This window comes from Camelus bactrianus, chromosome 34 (assembly GCF_048773025.1).
Source record: "Camelus bactrianus isolate YW-2024 breed Bactrian camel chromosome 34, ASM4877302v1, whole genome shotgun sequence".
In the NCBI taxonomy this organism is placed as follows: Eukaryota; Metazoa; Chordata; class Mammalia; order Artiodactyla; family Camelidae; genus Camelus; species Camelus bactrianus.
The window spans coordinates 19,151,345-19,166,864 of NC_133572.1; the positions used below are offsets into that span (position 1 = coordinate 19,151,345).

The window sequence follows — 15,520 nt, forward strand, 5'->3', positions numbered from 1 at the left end:
TAAATCTATAAATATCCTCATACGATGAGCACACTTCGCAGTCATAAAGGAGAGGCAAAGACACACGCATGGAGCCAGACCATCCAAGGTTTAAACAGACTCACTGTTGCTGAGTGAGACTCAACTTCGTTATCTTTAATTTCTGAGACTTGGTTTTGTCTGTAAGGTGAGCATCATGCCCCCACCTCATGTCACTGTTGTAACCAGTGGGACGATTTACATACAGTGCCCACTCAATGTCACTGTCCTTCCTTCTTCCTTTTCCCCACAGAGAAAGGGGTGGGACCCTTAGCACCAAGACATGTTCTCCTATGTGACTGAAGGAAACCATCTTTTTACTTTAACATTTACATGTGTGATATTTTATGTTAACTTTATTAGATAGTCCAATATATCAATTAGTTAAAAACCTCAATAAAAAGTAATTCAATTATATACCTGCATATGGATTGAGAACAATTCACATATTGAGAAAAATTCTACTCTAATCTACACCACGAGAAACCTGGACACGGCCGGAGAATTTCACTGGCAGTTCAGGACTGAAAGCTCTTAATGTGGCTGCTCGGACCACACACTGTTCATTGATCCGTTCATCTATAAGGAACTTGAGTGCCAAATCAGGAAGACTGCGTGACTCAAGGGAGGCAGGCGATGACAACGCGGTTTCAGCTCAGTGTCAAGGCTCAACTCAGACCCACCATCTTTAAAGCTACAACTGCACACAGCTCACTTGAGAAGCCCAGGCCGGCTCAGTCTACACCACCACCATTTTGAGCACTGAGCTCAACAGCACCTGTAAGGCCTCTGGAAGGTTAAACAGAGAGCCCAGCTGGCCAACAACAACGTCTTGGGATAAGGCCAAGAGTCTGGGTCCCGAGGGACACCCATCACAGCACAACCGACGTGGCCAGCTCGGACAACAGCAAGACTTGCAAGCTGATACTGGGCGTAGCGAGCAATGGAATGAGGCAATCAACACAGGCTAGCCAAGCATCACCAATGCATTAAAGGCGTCTGAAGGCCTGCTTCCCGGATGGTGGCCAGTCAGTGCAGCTGGGAATCAGCAGCAGAGCGTGTGCCCGCTGGACGCGCCCAGGTATGAGGAACGGAGTGTCCCCTGGAGCGGAAGCTCAGAGCGGGCGCTGAAACGTCAGTGCTCACACGGATAGGCTCTGCAGCCAGCTCCAAGCCACCAAGCATTCACTGACCATCTACTCTGTACCCTGCTAAGCTGGGGTTTCTGGGACAAAGATGTTAGTGTCTTAACAACAAGGGGCTTGTCATCAACTACCCTATGTCCAGACCAGCCATATTCGCTGTGACTCAGTTTGTCAATATCATCATGTACAGTTATTGCATGTTTTACTCCAGTCAACATCTTCCAACTGCCTCTTATTTGCCAGGTATTATGCCAGCTGAAAGGATAAAATCTGCCTCAAGGAGTTAACATCTGGTGGGGAGTCCAAAGATACAAGGAAAGTGCGGGTATCGTAAAAGACGTGAAATCACTGCCATGAGAAGACTGAAGGGTTAATCTGGACTGTAGGATCTGGGAAGCCTTCATGGGAAGACTGGCCGTATACACTGAGACCTAAATGATGGGCAAGGAGGAAGACCTCAGGGAACTCAGGACAGGGGGATGTGTATCCTGGGCCAGAGAGGAAGTGCAGAAGCGTTACAGACAGAGACAAGAGAGGTGTGAAAGCATGCGGGATGTTTCTGGAAGGGAAGGCATAAAGTGATGAGCGCATGGAGCAAATGAGGAGGGGGCGGGAGTGGGCAACAGGACCAAAGAAGGACTGTGAAGTTGGGGCCTGATTCCCTGACAATGTAGGCTGAACCGAACAAAAGGACTTGCTCAAGGCTACAGACAGATGGACCATGTGTATTTCTGCCCTCAAGTCACACGTTTCCATCATCGAACCGGTAGCTGTAACCTGGGACCTGCATTCCTTTAACAAATAATCAAACATTTGGAAAAAACCCCAGTGAACATAAATGAGTAGAATTCAAATACTGTTAACATTCAGATCGCCCAGCAAGCTTAACAGAATCACAAGTGGAAATTGCTAATTAAGGATTTAATTTGCTCCCAAAACTTGTTATTTCTTGGAATACCGCTCACAGGATTTGTATAAAGTGTACTATATGTATAAAGTTATTAATTATTTTATCTGCAAGGATGAGTTCTTTTCATGTCAGACAGGGCCAAGAACATACACTTAACTCATAGCAAGAGTCGAAAGCCAGACTGGCTGATTAGATCCTGACGTGTCCTCGCCCATGTGCTCCTGGCCCAGGTGTGGAAACATTGACCTTCACCTTCAACTCCACGTGTCAGCATTTCCTGCTCTTGCTTTTGACTTGACAGAAGTGCATTCCTTCAAACCAGTAATGTCTCCACAATGATTGTTAAGTTTTCATTCTCATGGGAGAATAATAACGATTTTCCCCACTTTCCCGATTTCTCTACTGATTTTTCTCATGATTCAGGATTCAGGAAAACATATCAATTTCCCAAGAAATATACTGTCAGGAAACCCTTCCAAAAGCATCACAAGGCCTCCAAGGAGGAAAGCGCTGAGTCTGCCTTATTCATTGCTACAGCCCCACGCTGACTGACTGTCTGATAGTCACTCAAACATCTGTTGAAAAATTAAGTAAATAAATGAGTTTGTTCCTCCCTTCTTAAATTGGAAATAATTTTTCCCTCTGCTGGAATTCTTGCCTTATTACAATGTATTGCTTTGTTTTGTACGTTTTTATGTGTATGTTCTCTGACTTTTCCAAGAGCTTGTGAACAAATCATGAGGAGGGACGTGGCTGTCCACCCATATACCCCTTTGGCACTTTGAAGAGGGGTCTGCCCCAAGCAAGTTCTCATTAACTCTTTGCTCATGATACAGTTAAGAAAGCAAATCCTTAACCGTATTAACATGTTTTGAAATTTTAAATCCTCCATCCTTCCAGCCATAATTTCTGGCCTCATTTTTGTTCTTGTTTAACAAAGGGGAGATACACCCCCACTAACTCCCTCTTTTGCCACATTACGGACTATTTTACTTTTTTAAAATAATTTATCACTATGTCTTCTATAATGCACATTTCTTTTTCCTATTTCTCTGTCCTCCACCTTAGAAACCTGAACTATTCTCTATAATCAGATAATGGTCTCTTGATTTTACTTTCCAGTATAGATTATCATATTGGTCAGATTTCTTCGCCTTCTTCTTACACACCCCCATCTCCTTGTGAATGCAAACAGTTTCTCTAACACTCTTCCGTAAACAAATGTCCAGCTCTCAGACTCCTTTGCCTTTGTCATTGGGTTACCATTGATTTTTTTTTTCCCCTGATCAGTACAAAAGCTTGTTGAAACCCTCTCTTAAAGGTCATTTTCACTAACAGGATTTTCTTTTTTTCTTAGAATTCAACCTAACTCTATTAGCTTATGATCACATTGTCCAAGGTTACCTGTATTTCATGCTCTGCCTCTCTGCAAGCATGGAATTAGGACCATTACTACCCTATTCATTTGTTCTTTCCCACAGAAATTTTCCCCAAGACACTGTGAGCATGGATTTTCAACTCTACTTAAGAAATTACGTATTGTCTATGGGCTTAGATTAAAATATTGTCACTGACTCAGCGTCATACATTCTATGCGGCTGGGAGTGGTAATTCATGACCATTTCCCTTCACGTGACATCCAACAACAACACTGGAAACTTGTGTATCTCTCTCATCATTTAAAACTCAGATCTAAAACGTTTCTTCATAACTCTAAATACCTCAAAGGATCTAACTTCCCACGAATTTTAAAAATGGCCGTTTAAAAATAGGACCACAGTGTTACTGTTTTAAATCTACCAAATGAATCTGAAACATACCACAGCAATTTGAAACTTACCATCTTCCATTCATACAAATATGAACAGATTTTTCTTTAAATTTCTCTAAGTTTTCTTTAAATTTCACACCCTTTCCCCTTGAACTCTTATTTCTATTTTATTTCCCCTTCAGCATTTTGTCTTAATGAATTACATAGTTAAGCTTTAAAATAATCCATCATCCTCTCTCTGTAATAAAAAATACATATACAGTTAAATTTATTTTTAAAATTTCCTGTGATCATAAGCACCTAAGAGCTACATTTTCAATTTTGCATTATTGTTCCAATTAGTATTAATATGCAATTGTTCAATACATCATAAATAAGAAAAATGATGAGTCATTTATTAAATATAAAAATACACCTCAATAATACAGGTGTAGCAGACTTCCCGTCAATAAGTTCGGTTACCTATGACTAAAGATTACTTTCTGTTAGAAGAAGAGAGCATGCAGCATGAATCCTATCCCTGGCTTTTGAATTTATAGACTGTTCACAAAAGTAAGTGGAGACAGAGGAAGCCATGCTCTAGCGGTGACTTAATTCCTTGAACCCTCAAGTTACGTGCAAAAGTCACAGTGATCTATCATCTTGCATAATGTTTAATGATCCACCAGCTGACAACTCTATCAGGTTGTCCTCTAATCTGGCTGGAAGCAAATAACTGAAGCCTACCAATCGTTAGTTACCTGTCATTAAAGTCATTTGCTTTCACAGTTTCTCAGAGGTACAGCAGCAAGGCCTAACCAAGACTTTTCCCAAAGGACTATTACTTACACTTCAGCGTCTTCCACTTACAGGCACCTTCTTCTGTCTCAAATACTCAGAAAGGGCTGAGAAAATTACCTTTAACAATGTAATTTTTTTAATGATTTTTTTTTAATCACTCACTCGAAATGCCCTTGTGTCCAAACATTGGGCTTACAGAGCTAGAATTTTGTTTGTGGAAAATACCCACCACAGAGCCTGACCAGTTGTCATCATCAAACCAACTGGCCCAATCAGACTTCTCGGGGCAAACCCAATGAACGCACTGATATGCACCCTCATGACAGCCATGTCACAGGCCACCAGCCCCTACTTCTAAGGCCCCGCGGCACCCTTCACAGAAATATGTAGAGACAGAGAAAGACAGGAAGCCCTACTTTGGGTTTCTGATACCTTTAATTAGAGGAGGCTTGGCTGACACCAATGTATCAAATTATTTCACTGTAAGGTGCCTGTTTGGGCTCCTGCGGTATGGTAAGATTCTGATGTATGCAAGACATTCCATTTTTATTTTTTTTTTAAATAAGAAAACGGTGACTGAAAGGGGAAGAGGGAGGGGAGAATGAACGTGACACCCTTCCCCCAGGTGTGATCTCAAACCTGGATGTAAACTGTTGGAAAGTGTCCATGTGCAAGCTGAGGTTCTGGAAACATTAACTGTGATACCCAGGTGCCCCTTGCAAAGTCTTCATCAACCCTTAGCAATACACATAAAATAAACCACCTGTGGTTACTGAGATGTGAAGCAAAGTGGCTTGATGAGGCCACATTTTAGGTCTATATTTTAAATAAGACCACAGATCTAAACTATCGATATTTTCTCAATAAATATCTCATCATTCACCAAATAACTACAATTCCTACTAAATAACTTGGAAAACTATTGGTAAGTCCCCTAAGTGTGTCAGTCTAACTTTTTAATGGTCTTCCCCCCCAGCACTTACAGCTCTGCATCATGAGCATTATAAATAGAAGGCAGAGTGGGAAAAGCTTAAAAAAACGCAGAGCAGGAACAGTGACTCAGCATGATAAGCATCCCAAACTGCCCCTTGCTGTTTAAAGCACATTAGGACTTAAATTTTCTGCAAATAAAGAACGGTGGCCATTTATTACTACCTGTAATAACAGTGGTTATTTAGAAAAGCAGTTAAATCCTGGAGGTACAGGAAAGCCATTTGAACATTCAAAAAAAAAAAGCTGTCACGCAGAATGATTTATATATAAAGATAAACACTTTCAGAGAGCTTTAAATTCACATGGTTTCCAAAGAGGAAAAAGATCAGTTTAGCAGGGATTTTTCTTTTTTTGGGGGGGGGGGGGGCGCGGCATCATTATTTCATCGCGTTCCAGCGATACTCACTGCCTCGGTGTGAATGGGATGCACAGCAAAAAGCAACGCCGTAACAAAAGCGAGCCCACGATTCTTGAAGACAGTTTTGTCACAGGTGTACATCAGCACGAGGGTCACGAGGCAGTGTAAGATGACATTCACTGCGTGGAAGTAGAATGGGTTCATGCCCGTCAGAAATATGTTTAGCCTGCAAAAAGCAAACAAAACCTGAATTAGCTACAAACAGAATGAATATAAGCCACACGGCCAGCAGAGGGAATCCCTCATTTGAAAGATAAGCTATTCGATTAATTATTTTAAATGACTCCTCATATCAGGTTACTCTATATATTTGAGTAAAATTTTTTTCCTATCTAAAAATTTTGCTCTCTACAGAAATCACGGCAAAGGCGATTCAGTGTTACTTCAGGGATCTCCGTGGTCTCGCCGGGAAGGCGGGCAGACAGGCACAGAACCCCTTTCAACCTCGCTCGCTGGCTGATGCCAACACCCGCCCTCCTCAGGCCCCCGCAAGGAGCCCTGCTTCACTGCCGCCTCCTCGTGAGCAGCCGGGCGCTCAGAGACAAGTCCACAGCGCTGTGGGCCAGAGGTGCGGCCACCGTTGAGACAGGAGGGAAGGGCGCAGGGCACAGCCATTCAAGGAACGACACAGCAGTTAACACCAAGATGGTGGGAGATTCAACTCCCACAAGACCTTGAGGCCCAAGATGGTGGGAGATTTGACTTCAGCAGACCTTGAGCTTCATTATATGCTCATTGTAACATACTAGCATGGGGAGTGGCACTCCCACAGGGGCCACGACAGTTCCCAGGCTGACCATGAAAGGTCAAAAAGTGGTCAGTGGCTCACTTCCTGGGCATCTCAGCCCCTTCCTCAAAGTAGTCAGAATAATCTTCCCACTTGTTAGCACAGGAAGTTACCGAGCTCCTAAGAACTAACCACCCCACACCTCGTTCTGGCTCTCCCTTCTGGGTGAGAGGGACCACATCCTGTCTACAGAGCGTGTAACTACTTTTACTTTCAACTGAGCACCTGAGCACCCAAACCGCACACCTCGTGGCCTTTCTCTCGCCTTCTGAAACAGCCTGCACTCTATGCGTATGTATCTCTCTGAATAAATCTACCTTTCCTCAACTGTGGCTCGCTCTTGTATTCTTTCCTGAATGAAGCCAAGGACCCACTTGGCAGGGTGAGTCCCAGGGACCTGGGACCCGGCCATCATCTCACCCCACGTTTTTTTCCTATATCAACCAGAGATGAGAAAGAGACCACGGGACTGGGACTGTGGTCAAGGTTGGGACAACCAGACATGACCAGTGTTCTCTCACCCATGGTGCCACCAGGAAACAAATTTCCAGATTATGCACAAGGAATCATCGTTAATTATCACCCCACAAGGGGTCTCCAGGGCACCTACACGATATTACTGGCTGCAGCTGAAATTAAAAGGATGAGCAGAAGTGCAGCATTTCAGAATTTGTATTAAGTGTTTTCTTTGTTTTCTCACATAAATTCCCATAAACCTCAGAATCTAAATTCTAGAATTATAATGAAGAAACTAAAAAAAGAACCACAAAGAGAAGGGAAATTTATTGTTCAACGTCTTCAAAAACACCTTCCTGAGATTAAAAAAAAAAAACGCAGAACAGAATTAACTACTATATATAAATTAGATTTAAAAAACCCAAATTTCTTCTGCACAGCACAGGGAACTATATTCAATATCTTGTAGTAACCTTTAATGAAAAATATGAACACGAATATATGCATGTATATCTATGACTGAAACATTATGCTGTACACCAGAAATTGACACAACACTGTAAAGCTACTATACTTCAATAAAAAGAAAAAAAAAGACAAATGAACTTATATGTAAAACTGAATCAGACTCACAGACACAGAATACAAACTTATGGTTACCAGCGGGGAAGGGAGTGGGAAGGGATAAACTGGGAGTTTGAGATTTGCAGATACTGATTGGTATATATAAAATAGATACACAAGTTTATACTGTACAGCAGAGGGAAATATAGTCAATATCTTGCAGTAGCTTATGGTGAAAAAGAATGTGAAAATGACTATACGTATATTCATGTATGACCGAAGCTTGTGCTGCACACCAGCATTGTAAACTGACAATATACCTCAATTAAAAAAAGAAGAAAAAAATGCAGAACAGAGAGACTTCCGTAGGTTGCCTTTAATTTAATAACAGGACATAATGTCCTCAATTGAGTCTATAGGGTGACTAGAGAAAAAATTCAATGGTATAGGGTGTGATTCTTTGGGGGGGACAAACACACCCTAAGTGATTCTGCCAATAGTTGTGAATATACTGCAGCCCATTTAACCAAAACACTAAACCCACGGCTTTACCCTCATGCCCTTGATCTGCTTCTCTTATAGAAACACCTCCTCTTTGTCAAAAACACTTGAGAACCTCAAAGTCAACTTTAGCGATGGCATATGCATATTCCAAATGCTTGATTCATTCACAGCTTTAACCTACAGAATTTTAAACACGTCCAGCTTTATCTGGACACGTGGATCTAAATGCCACAGTTACCAATCAACTCCATTTTCATTCCCACTGAAGAAATCACAGTCTTAACGGAGCCTAAAAAAAGAAAAATGAATTCTGTGTGGAATCCAACTCCAGGGCATCCAATGCAAGATCTGAGACAGCTGTATTGGAGCCCGATGTGGAATACCCCATCCAGCGGGAAAGAGGGACGGGCAGTGACCTAGGGGACTGGAGGTCCAGCCAAAGCCCGGAGAACAGTGTCCCTCCCATGCCAGTACAAGAAGACCCACATACGGTGAGAAAGAGGCTGGAAATCAGAAAGCTCAGGCTGGCGGAGTGTGACAGGGACAAGACCAAGTCCCCATCCCGAGAACTTGGGTGCAGCTCCCTGGGAGCCCAGCCCCTGAGGGTGAATTTACACTGCTTCCCCCATCATCAGGTTGGGTCTTCCAGACCTACCGAGCCATTCATTTAGAATTCATTCACACCCTTCTCCAGGGGAGAAGACTGGCAGTCTCTCAGCTGACAGGTGGGTGTCCAAGCTGTAAGGTCTCTAGGTTGTCAATAGGTATCAAAGGCTTTAACAACTACACACCCTCTGGCCAAAAACTCCACTTCTATGAATTTTCCACAAGGAAACAACCAGAAAAGTGTTCAAAGATATACACACTTACATACACACATATGATACTGTGATATAATAAAAATATATATATTTTTGCTTTCATCCTGACTCCTGGCTAGAGATCCTAAAACCTTTATAATTTCCTAAGCAATGGAAGTGCTAAGAGCATCTTTTGTTTTAACGTTTGGTCTCTGCCCCCAAGTTCCTGGCACAGAGCTCCTAAGTTCCTTACAGTTTCCTAAATGATAAGCGTACAAGGAGCACCTTTTGATCTAACGCTGGTTCCTGACACGGAACTCCCCGCACGGTGGGCATGTGTTTGGTTCTAATGAGGTGACTCGCACCAGGCTCCTGGGCAGCTTCTAGCCGTGATTGGGAACCTGGAACCTTCAGCCTCACCCTCCACCCTCGGGGAGAAGACAGGTGGGATACTGAGTTAATAACTGATCACGCCTATGTGATGAAGCTTCCATAAAAATCCCTGAACTGTGTGGGGTCTGGAGAGCTTCCAGGCTGGTGAACACATCAGTGTGCCGGGAGGGTGGTGCATCCCAACTCCACGAGGACAGGTGCTCCGGAACTCAGGACCCACCAGACCTTGCCCTGTGCATCTCCCCATCTGGCTGTTTATCTGTACCCTTTACCATACCCTTCATTACATGATAAATCAGGAAATATAAGTGTTTCCCTGAGTTCTGTGAGTCATGATAGCAAATTCTCAAACCTGAGGAGGGGTCGTGGGAACCCCCGACGGGTAGCCCAGTCAGACATAAACCTGGGTAACCTAGGGACCTAACACTTGTACTTGTCTGAAGTGGGGGCAGTCTTGCAGAACTGAGCCCTTAGCCTGGGGGTCTGATGCTAACTCCAGGCAGACGGTGTTAGAACTGAATTGAATTCGAGGACACCCAGCAGGAGTGGGAGTAAACCCACACCTCTGGTGTCACAAGTATCTTGAAGACACGGGAAGTTTCTTACCAATGTACAAAGATGTATCTCACTGTGTTAATTATAAAAACGGTAATAAAGAGAAGGCAAGACATCAGATAAGACGAAACTCTTAGGTATCTGACTCTTTCCACACATATTATACTTTAGTTCTTAACTCCGGATATAATCATTACCAATGACTAATATTTGTAATTATTCATCACAAATAATAGCATTGACCCAAAAACGTCCAGATGTTATCCATGTAGATTATTTCTGGAAATTGGTTGGGATACAGTGCTTGGTGTTTTAAGTGAATTCAGCTAGATCCCAAAATATAAAAATAAGTTGCTGGATGGGGAACCACTGGAGTGATAAGGAAACAGAGTGAAAGCCTCTGACATGGCACCTGAAACTGGTGAATCCAAACCTGGAGAAATCACCAAAACTCTAGAGTTAGGAGAGTGCTCCAAATGTCTAAAAAGATGGAGAATGAACTCTCCAAACTACAGACAAGTGAGCTGAAGACGAAATGATGACAAAATCTTAGAACGCATTCTATTTGTGAGCACCGCGAAAAAGAACCTCTGATTCTGAGAGCCAGTGTGGGTTCACAAAAAGGGAGCTTAACTGATGAAGCTGACACTTTAATAGGAGAGGGAATGTGACAGACACGTCACATCTGTATTTTAACAAAGGCATTTGTCAGAATCTCTCAGGCTCTCCTTGCATACAATGTGGAATGAGAGAGATGTGAGCAAACATGAGGAGTGGTGAATAATACATCAATGTCTCCTTGATGGAGACCTCCAGTAATACCAGGATACCAGGATTCTGATATGATCTCTGGTGTGTCCAATATTTTTATCAAAGACTTAAATCAGCCCACTGTGTAATCAAACTTGCAGAAGGCCTCAATCTGAGAAGGAGAGTTGCTGTGCTAAGAGACAGACTGAGCTTTACAAAGTTTAAATGCCTGAAATTGTTAGTTAATCCTAACACATCAGACAGAATATGGGTAAGAGTAAAAGCCGGCATTTGGACGCAAAAGAGAAGGAAATACTTGCAATCCACATCAAAACTCTACACATGGCATTCTCCAAGGGCTGTTAGCTTACCCCAAACTCAAGGCAGTTACAGTGTCCTGGCTACCAAAACAAGCCAAACCACACAGTCTGGGAACTGCACAGCTCAAACTGATTTTTCATTTCAGTTCACTCCAACAGGTATTTATGGAGCACTTACTAGATGCCAGGTACAATGCAGGGCCCAGAGATACAAAAAGAAGACGTGGTATCTGCTACCAAAGAGTTAACAGCACAGTAGGAGGAAGAGAGGCACTTAGGCAGATAATCAGTAGCCGGTGAGAGAATTCTAGCAGTGGGAGAGCCTACCAGGTACAGAGATAAGGAAGAGGGAGGCATTCTGCATGAGGTAGGAGAGGGAAGGCGGGTGGTACCCAACGTGGGGAAGCAGCCCCTCAGGGTGCTTCCTAAAGGCTGGAGCACCTCCACAGGGGAGCTACAGGATGATGAGGGGAGGGGGTCTCACAGTGATGTCTCAGGAAGGTAGGTTTGAGGAAATGGGGGACACTCAGCCTGGGGATGACACCAAGTTCTCCAGGGGAAAGGATCATTGCATATTTATGCCCAGTGTCTAGCACAATGCCTGGTGCACGGTTGTCACACAATAAATGGACGAATGGATGAATGAATAAAATACTGAAGCAATGCACTTACTCTAAATAGCTCCTAGAGGAAAAACTAAGACCCAATGACAATTTTGCAAACAGACTCTCCAAGGGTCTGGCGTAGCCTGCAAATTGCTTCGTTTCATCGGCATACCTTTTATTTCTTTTTATAATTAACCAATATTTTTAGAACGGGTGATTTCATACAAAAATGTCCAGCTTCTCTTGAAATATTGAAGCCCTGGCAGCTCTGGGCCTCCGTGGCTGTGTGGAAATATCTGGGTACCGTTTAGATGGCACAGGAACTCACAACTTGCCACAGTGCCTGCCAACCACTAGAAGATTTCAGCTCAAAGGAAGATGGAATATTTAAAACTAGAATTGGTGTTGGGATAACCAGAAACGCCCACTCAGAAGCGTGATCTCAGCCTGCGTTAAGTACCATCTGGAAAGAACAGCCTCGTCTCCACGTCGTCTTGAACGTACCTCCATTATAGTGTCCCTTATAGTGTGGACAAAAAATGCTGCCTGGCATTTCAGCAAACAGCGAATGTTGCCCATCATGAAGCCACTGGCCATTGCAGCCTCCCCCGACTGTGCACCTGGAGGGGAGCTCTGGATGGGGAAGAAGAGGACACTGGCCTGAGATGGGTAATGTGCACATCAAAGGAGTAATTTCAATGAGACCAGCCTCTTACATCTTCCCATACAGAAAAGCACTAAAATCATTAACTTGAGAGGTCTGTTTATTACGATAAGCAGTTATCTTTTGACATTTGACTACTTTTTTTTTTTCAGCAAAAACTCCTTTATATCCTGGCTCCTCCCTTACCTCTTTGGAACAGTCCCTCAGAGCGATCTGGGAGGCTGCCTTCCGGGGCTACAGTTCTCTGTAAGGTCCTCAGATAAGACATAACTTACTACTTTTAGTGTGGGTTTTTTTTTTTTCAGTTGACAAGAGCACTTAATTTTTTAAAACCCTTTTACTATATTTCTCAAAAGTTATGAGCATGTCTTCATACACTGCAAGAAATTAATTTTTCATCATTGTATCCATCTCACTTAGCACACAATTGATTCTAAATCAAAGTTCCCTGGACCAACAGATAAACTTACATTAACCTGGAAGTTGGAAAAGATCATCTTTCCCTTTCAACTCAAAGAATCCTAAATTTTATTCGACTTAGCCTTCACTTCTCATTTAAAGCTAGGCTAAGCACTAGGAAATAAAACATTTTTACTTTTTTTTTCCTGAAATAATCCTAATAGTCACGTCTGACTAATTAGAAAAGCCTTCCAGACTTTGACAAATAGGAATGCAAACAGCTCCTTCCCCATCTAAACTCCTTTGCCTCCTGGTAAAACTGCCCAGAAAGATGGGGCCATACTGAGCTCACCGCAACCGGATGGCACCAGTTCCCAGGAAAGGTCACAGGTCAGACAGTTGGCACCAAGCAGTGACAGGAGGAGGGGCAGGGAGGGGAGAAGAAAGAATCACTGGCTGCCACCTCTGATCAGCTTCTCACTCTCAAAACTCAAACGCAGGCTGTGTCTCTGGAAGAGCTGTCTCCGGAATATACCGGGGTCCTTCCTCGAGGGGACCCCAACTCCACTTGCGTCTAACAGTTTTACCACAATGAGCTAGCAGAGGTCTGGTGACTGTGTGAGAGGTCATGACTCTCCCATCGTGGTGACTCCAGCCTGGATTTTGGCCCTGAACCGGGGACTTCCCGGCCATACAGATCAAGCAACATTTAAGGGCTTCTCAGCCTTGCAGGTGCTCCCTCACTAATGTGGCTCCCAATGTCTCGGTGGGAAGAAAAGCACGTGGCCCTCTCAGGGGAGGGAGGGGTGTGAGGGCTTCCCACAGTCCTACCTCAACGAGCCTTTGAGTCCCTTTCTCTGTTATGCCGGGGAGAGTCCGGCATCTCAACTTTACTCAACAGAAGCTCCCATTGAGTCCCAGTGGCTCCCAGGATATTGAACGACCTAGTCACAACCGCCTGTTCTCCAATCCCACCCCAAGATCTTCTAAGCCAGTAGGTCTGAAATGGGGCCCAGAGGTCTGCCCCAAGCAACCCGGTGAGTCAAGGCAGGTGATGCCAAGAGCAATGATACTCAGGTCTCCAAGCTTAAGGGAGGGCGCCTATGGTTACCATGCTTACCAGAAATACCCAGTTTTCTCAGTAACACAAACACATTCTTTTCCAGTAGGAACTATAAACCAGGGAAAAGAAAAAAAAATGAAATGTCCGTCTTATCTTCTGTTTCTGTTGTCTCCAGTGATGGGCTCCCTGATGCGTTTCCTGGTGACTTTCCAGAACCCAACACTAAGCGTACGGTCTATTCTCCTGTCTTCCTTGACTGCTGTCATTTTTCTTCTCGTCTCTTGCCTTCTGCGGCTCTCAGATGCTTGTAAGTGGTTTCCACAGTCATCTTAGATCATTCACCCAATAAACAACAGCACCTGGTTCTTCTCATGTTTCCTCCAAGGTGAATCCCTCTGGCCCTTGAATCGCTTTGGTGGCTCCTCTGCGTCCCCTCCAGTACCAGGAATAAATCAGCAAATCATCACCACTTCAGGTCTCTGAAGAACCAAAGGACGTGATTCGCAGGCACCAGTGCAGACAACAGAGCAGACGCCCTGAGGCAAAAGCAAAATGCATCCCCACCTGGCTCCGAGGAAGCTGCAGGGAGGGGACAGGCTAAAGGCAGCTGGTCAGGAGGAGCCACGCCCCACGCAAGAAGCAGTTACAGTCACTCTTGTCACAGTAGTGGCCAGAGCAGCGACTGCGTCAAAGAAAGGATGAGGCAACCGAGGGCAGGAAGGTCAGTGACCACATCGAGAAGGAAGCAGGCCCCAGAAGAAAAATCTTCAACAAGTCGGCCGGCAAATGATAAGAATGAACAGATCAACAGCAAAGAGAGTTAGTTACAGCTATAACTGAGCTGTCAATTTCTAGCAACTGTCTTTTCTCTGAAAGGGATGGATGGACGCAAGGCAATTCTGACACTGAATACCTGACCAAGCCCTGCAGGAGACTCCCCTCACCTCCTTCACCAGCCTCCAGCTCAATGGTCTCCGGGCCACCTGCACTTGTGACCAACTGGCCACAAAGTCGGGGGTTCCCACCACTCCCTCAGGGTCAATAAATTGCAAGAACGACTTGCAGAATTCAGGAAAGCATGGTACTTACGATTATAATTTTATTTAAAAAGATATGACTCGAAACTTGTCAAAAGAAAAGGCCCACGGGCCCAGGTCTGAAAGGGTCCTAAACATGACCCTTCTGCGTTTTCAGGACACATCACCCTCTGGGCACACTGACGTATGATTACCGACCAGGGGAGCACAACCAAGCTTCAGTGTCCAGTTTAGCTGGGGTTTCACTACATTAGCTAATTGAGCCCATCACTGTCCATCTCCACCGCCTTCCTTTCCAAGGCAGGTTGGAAGGTAGGGCCTTCCTAGATATTGGAACTGCAGATCCAACCCAAACCGGCTCCATCCTGTTTCTAACAAGATACTGAGTTGTTTTTCAGGTACGACACAGCAAAACCACAAGTCATGCAGAGGAGGCATGTGCAGACGAGAAAAGTTTGACCTCAAGTAACACCCAAAACCAGTTTCTTTTACCCCAACGTGGAACTAAAGGACAGGGAACACGACTGAAACCTGAATGCCTGACTCCTTTCAGAAGCAAAGCGTCTCTTATCCAGGAAGACCCAGTGC

The 15,520-nt window shown here is 44.1% G+C and overlaps 1 protein-coding gene across 4 annotated transcripts in view; it reads right to left on the reverse strand.

Moving 5' to 3' along the window:
* Positions 1–15,520, reverse strand: part of TMTC1 (transmembrane O-mannosyltransferase targeting cadherins 1) — a 239,362-nt gene that overhangs the window by 212,666 nt on the left and 11,176 nt on the right. For all 4 annotated transcript variants that reach the window (XM_074357366.1, XM_074357367.1, XM_074357368.1 and 1 more), the window contains exon 2: positions 6,024–6,201. In XM_074357366.1, coding sequence (XP_074213467.1) covers positions 6,024–6,201 — 178 coding nt within the window. The remainder of the gene's footprint in view (positions 1–6,023; positions 6,202–15,520) is intronic.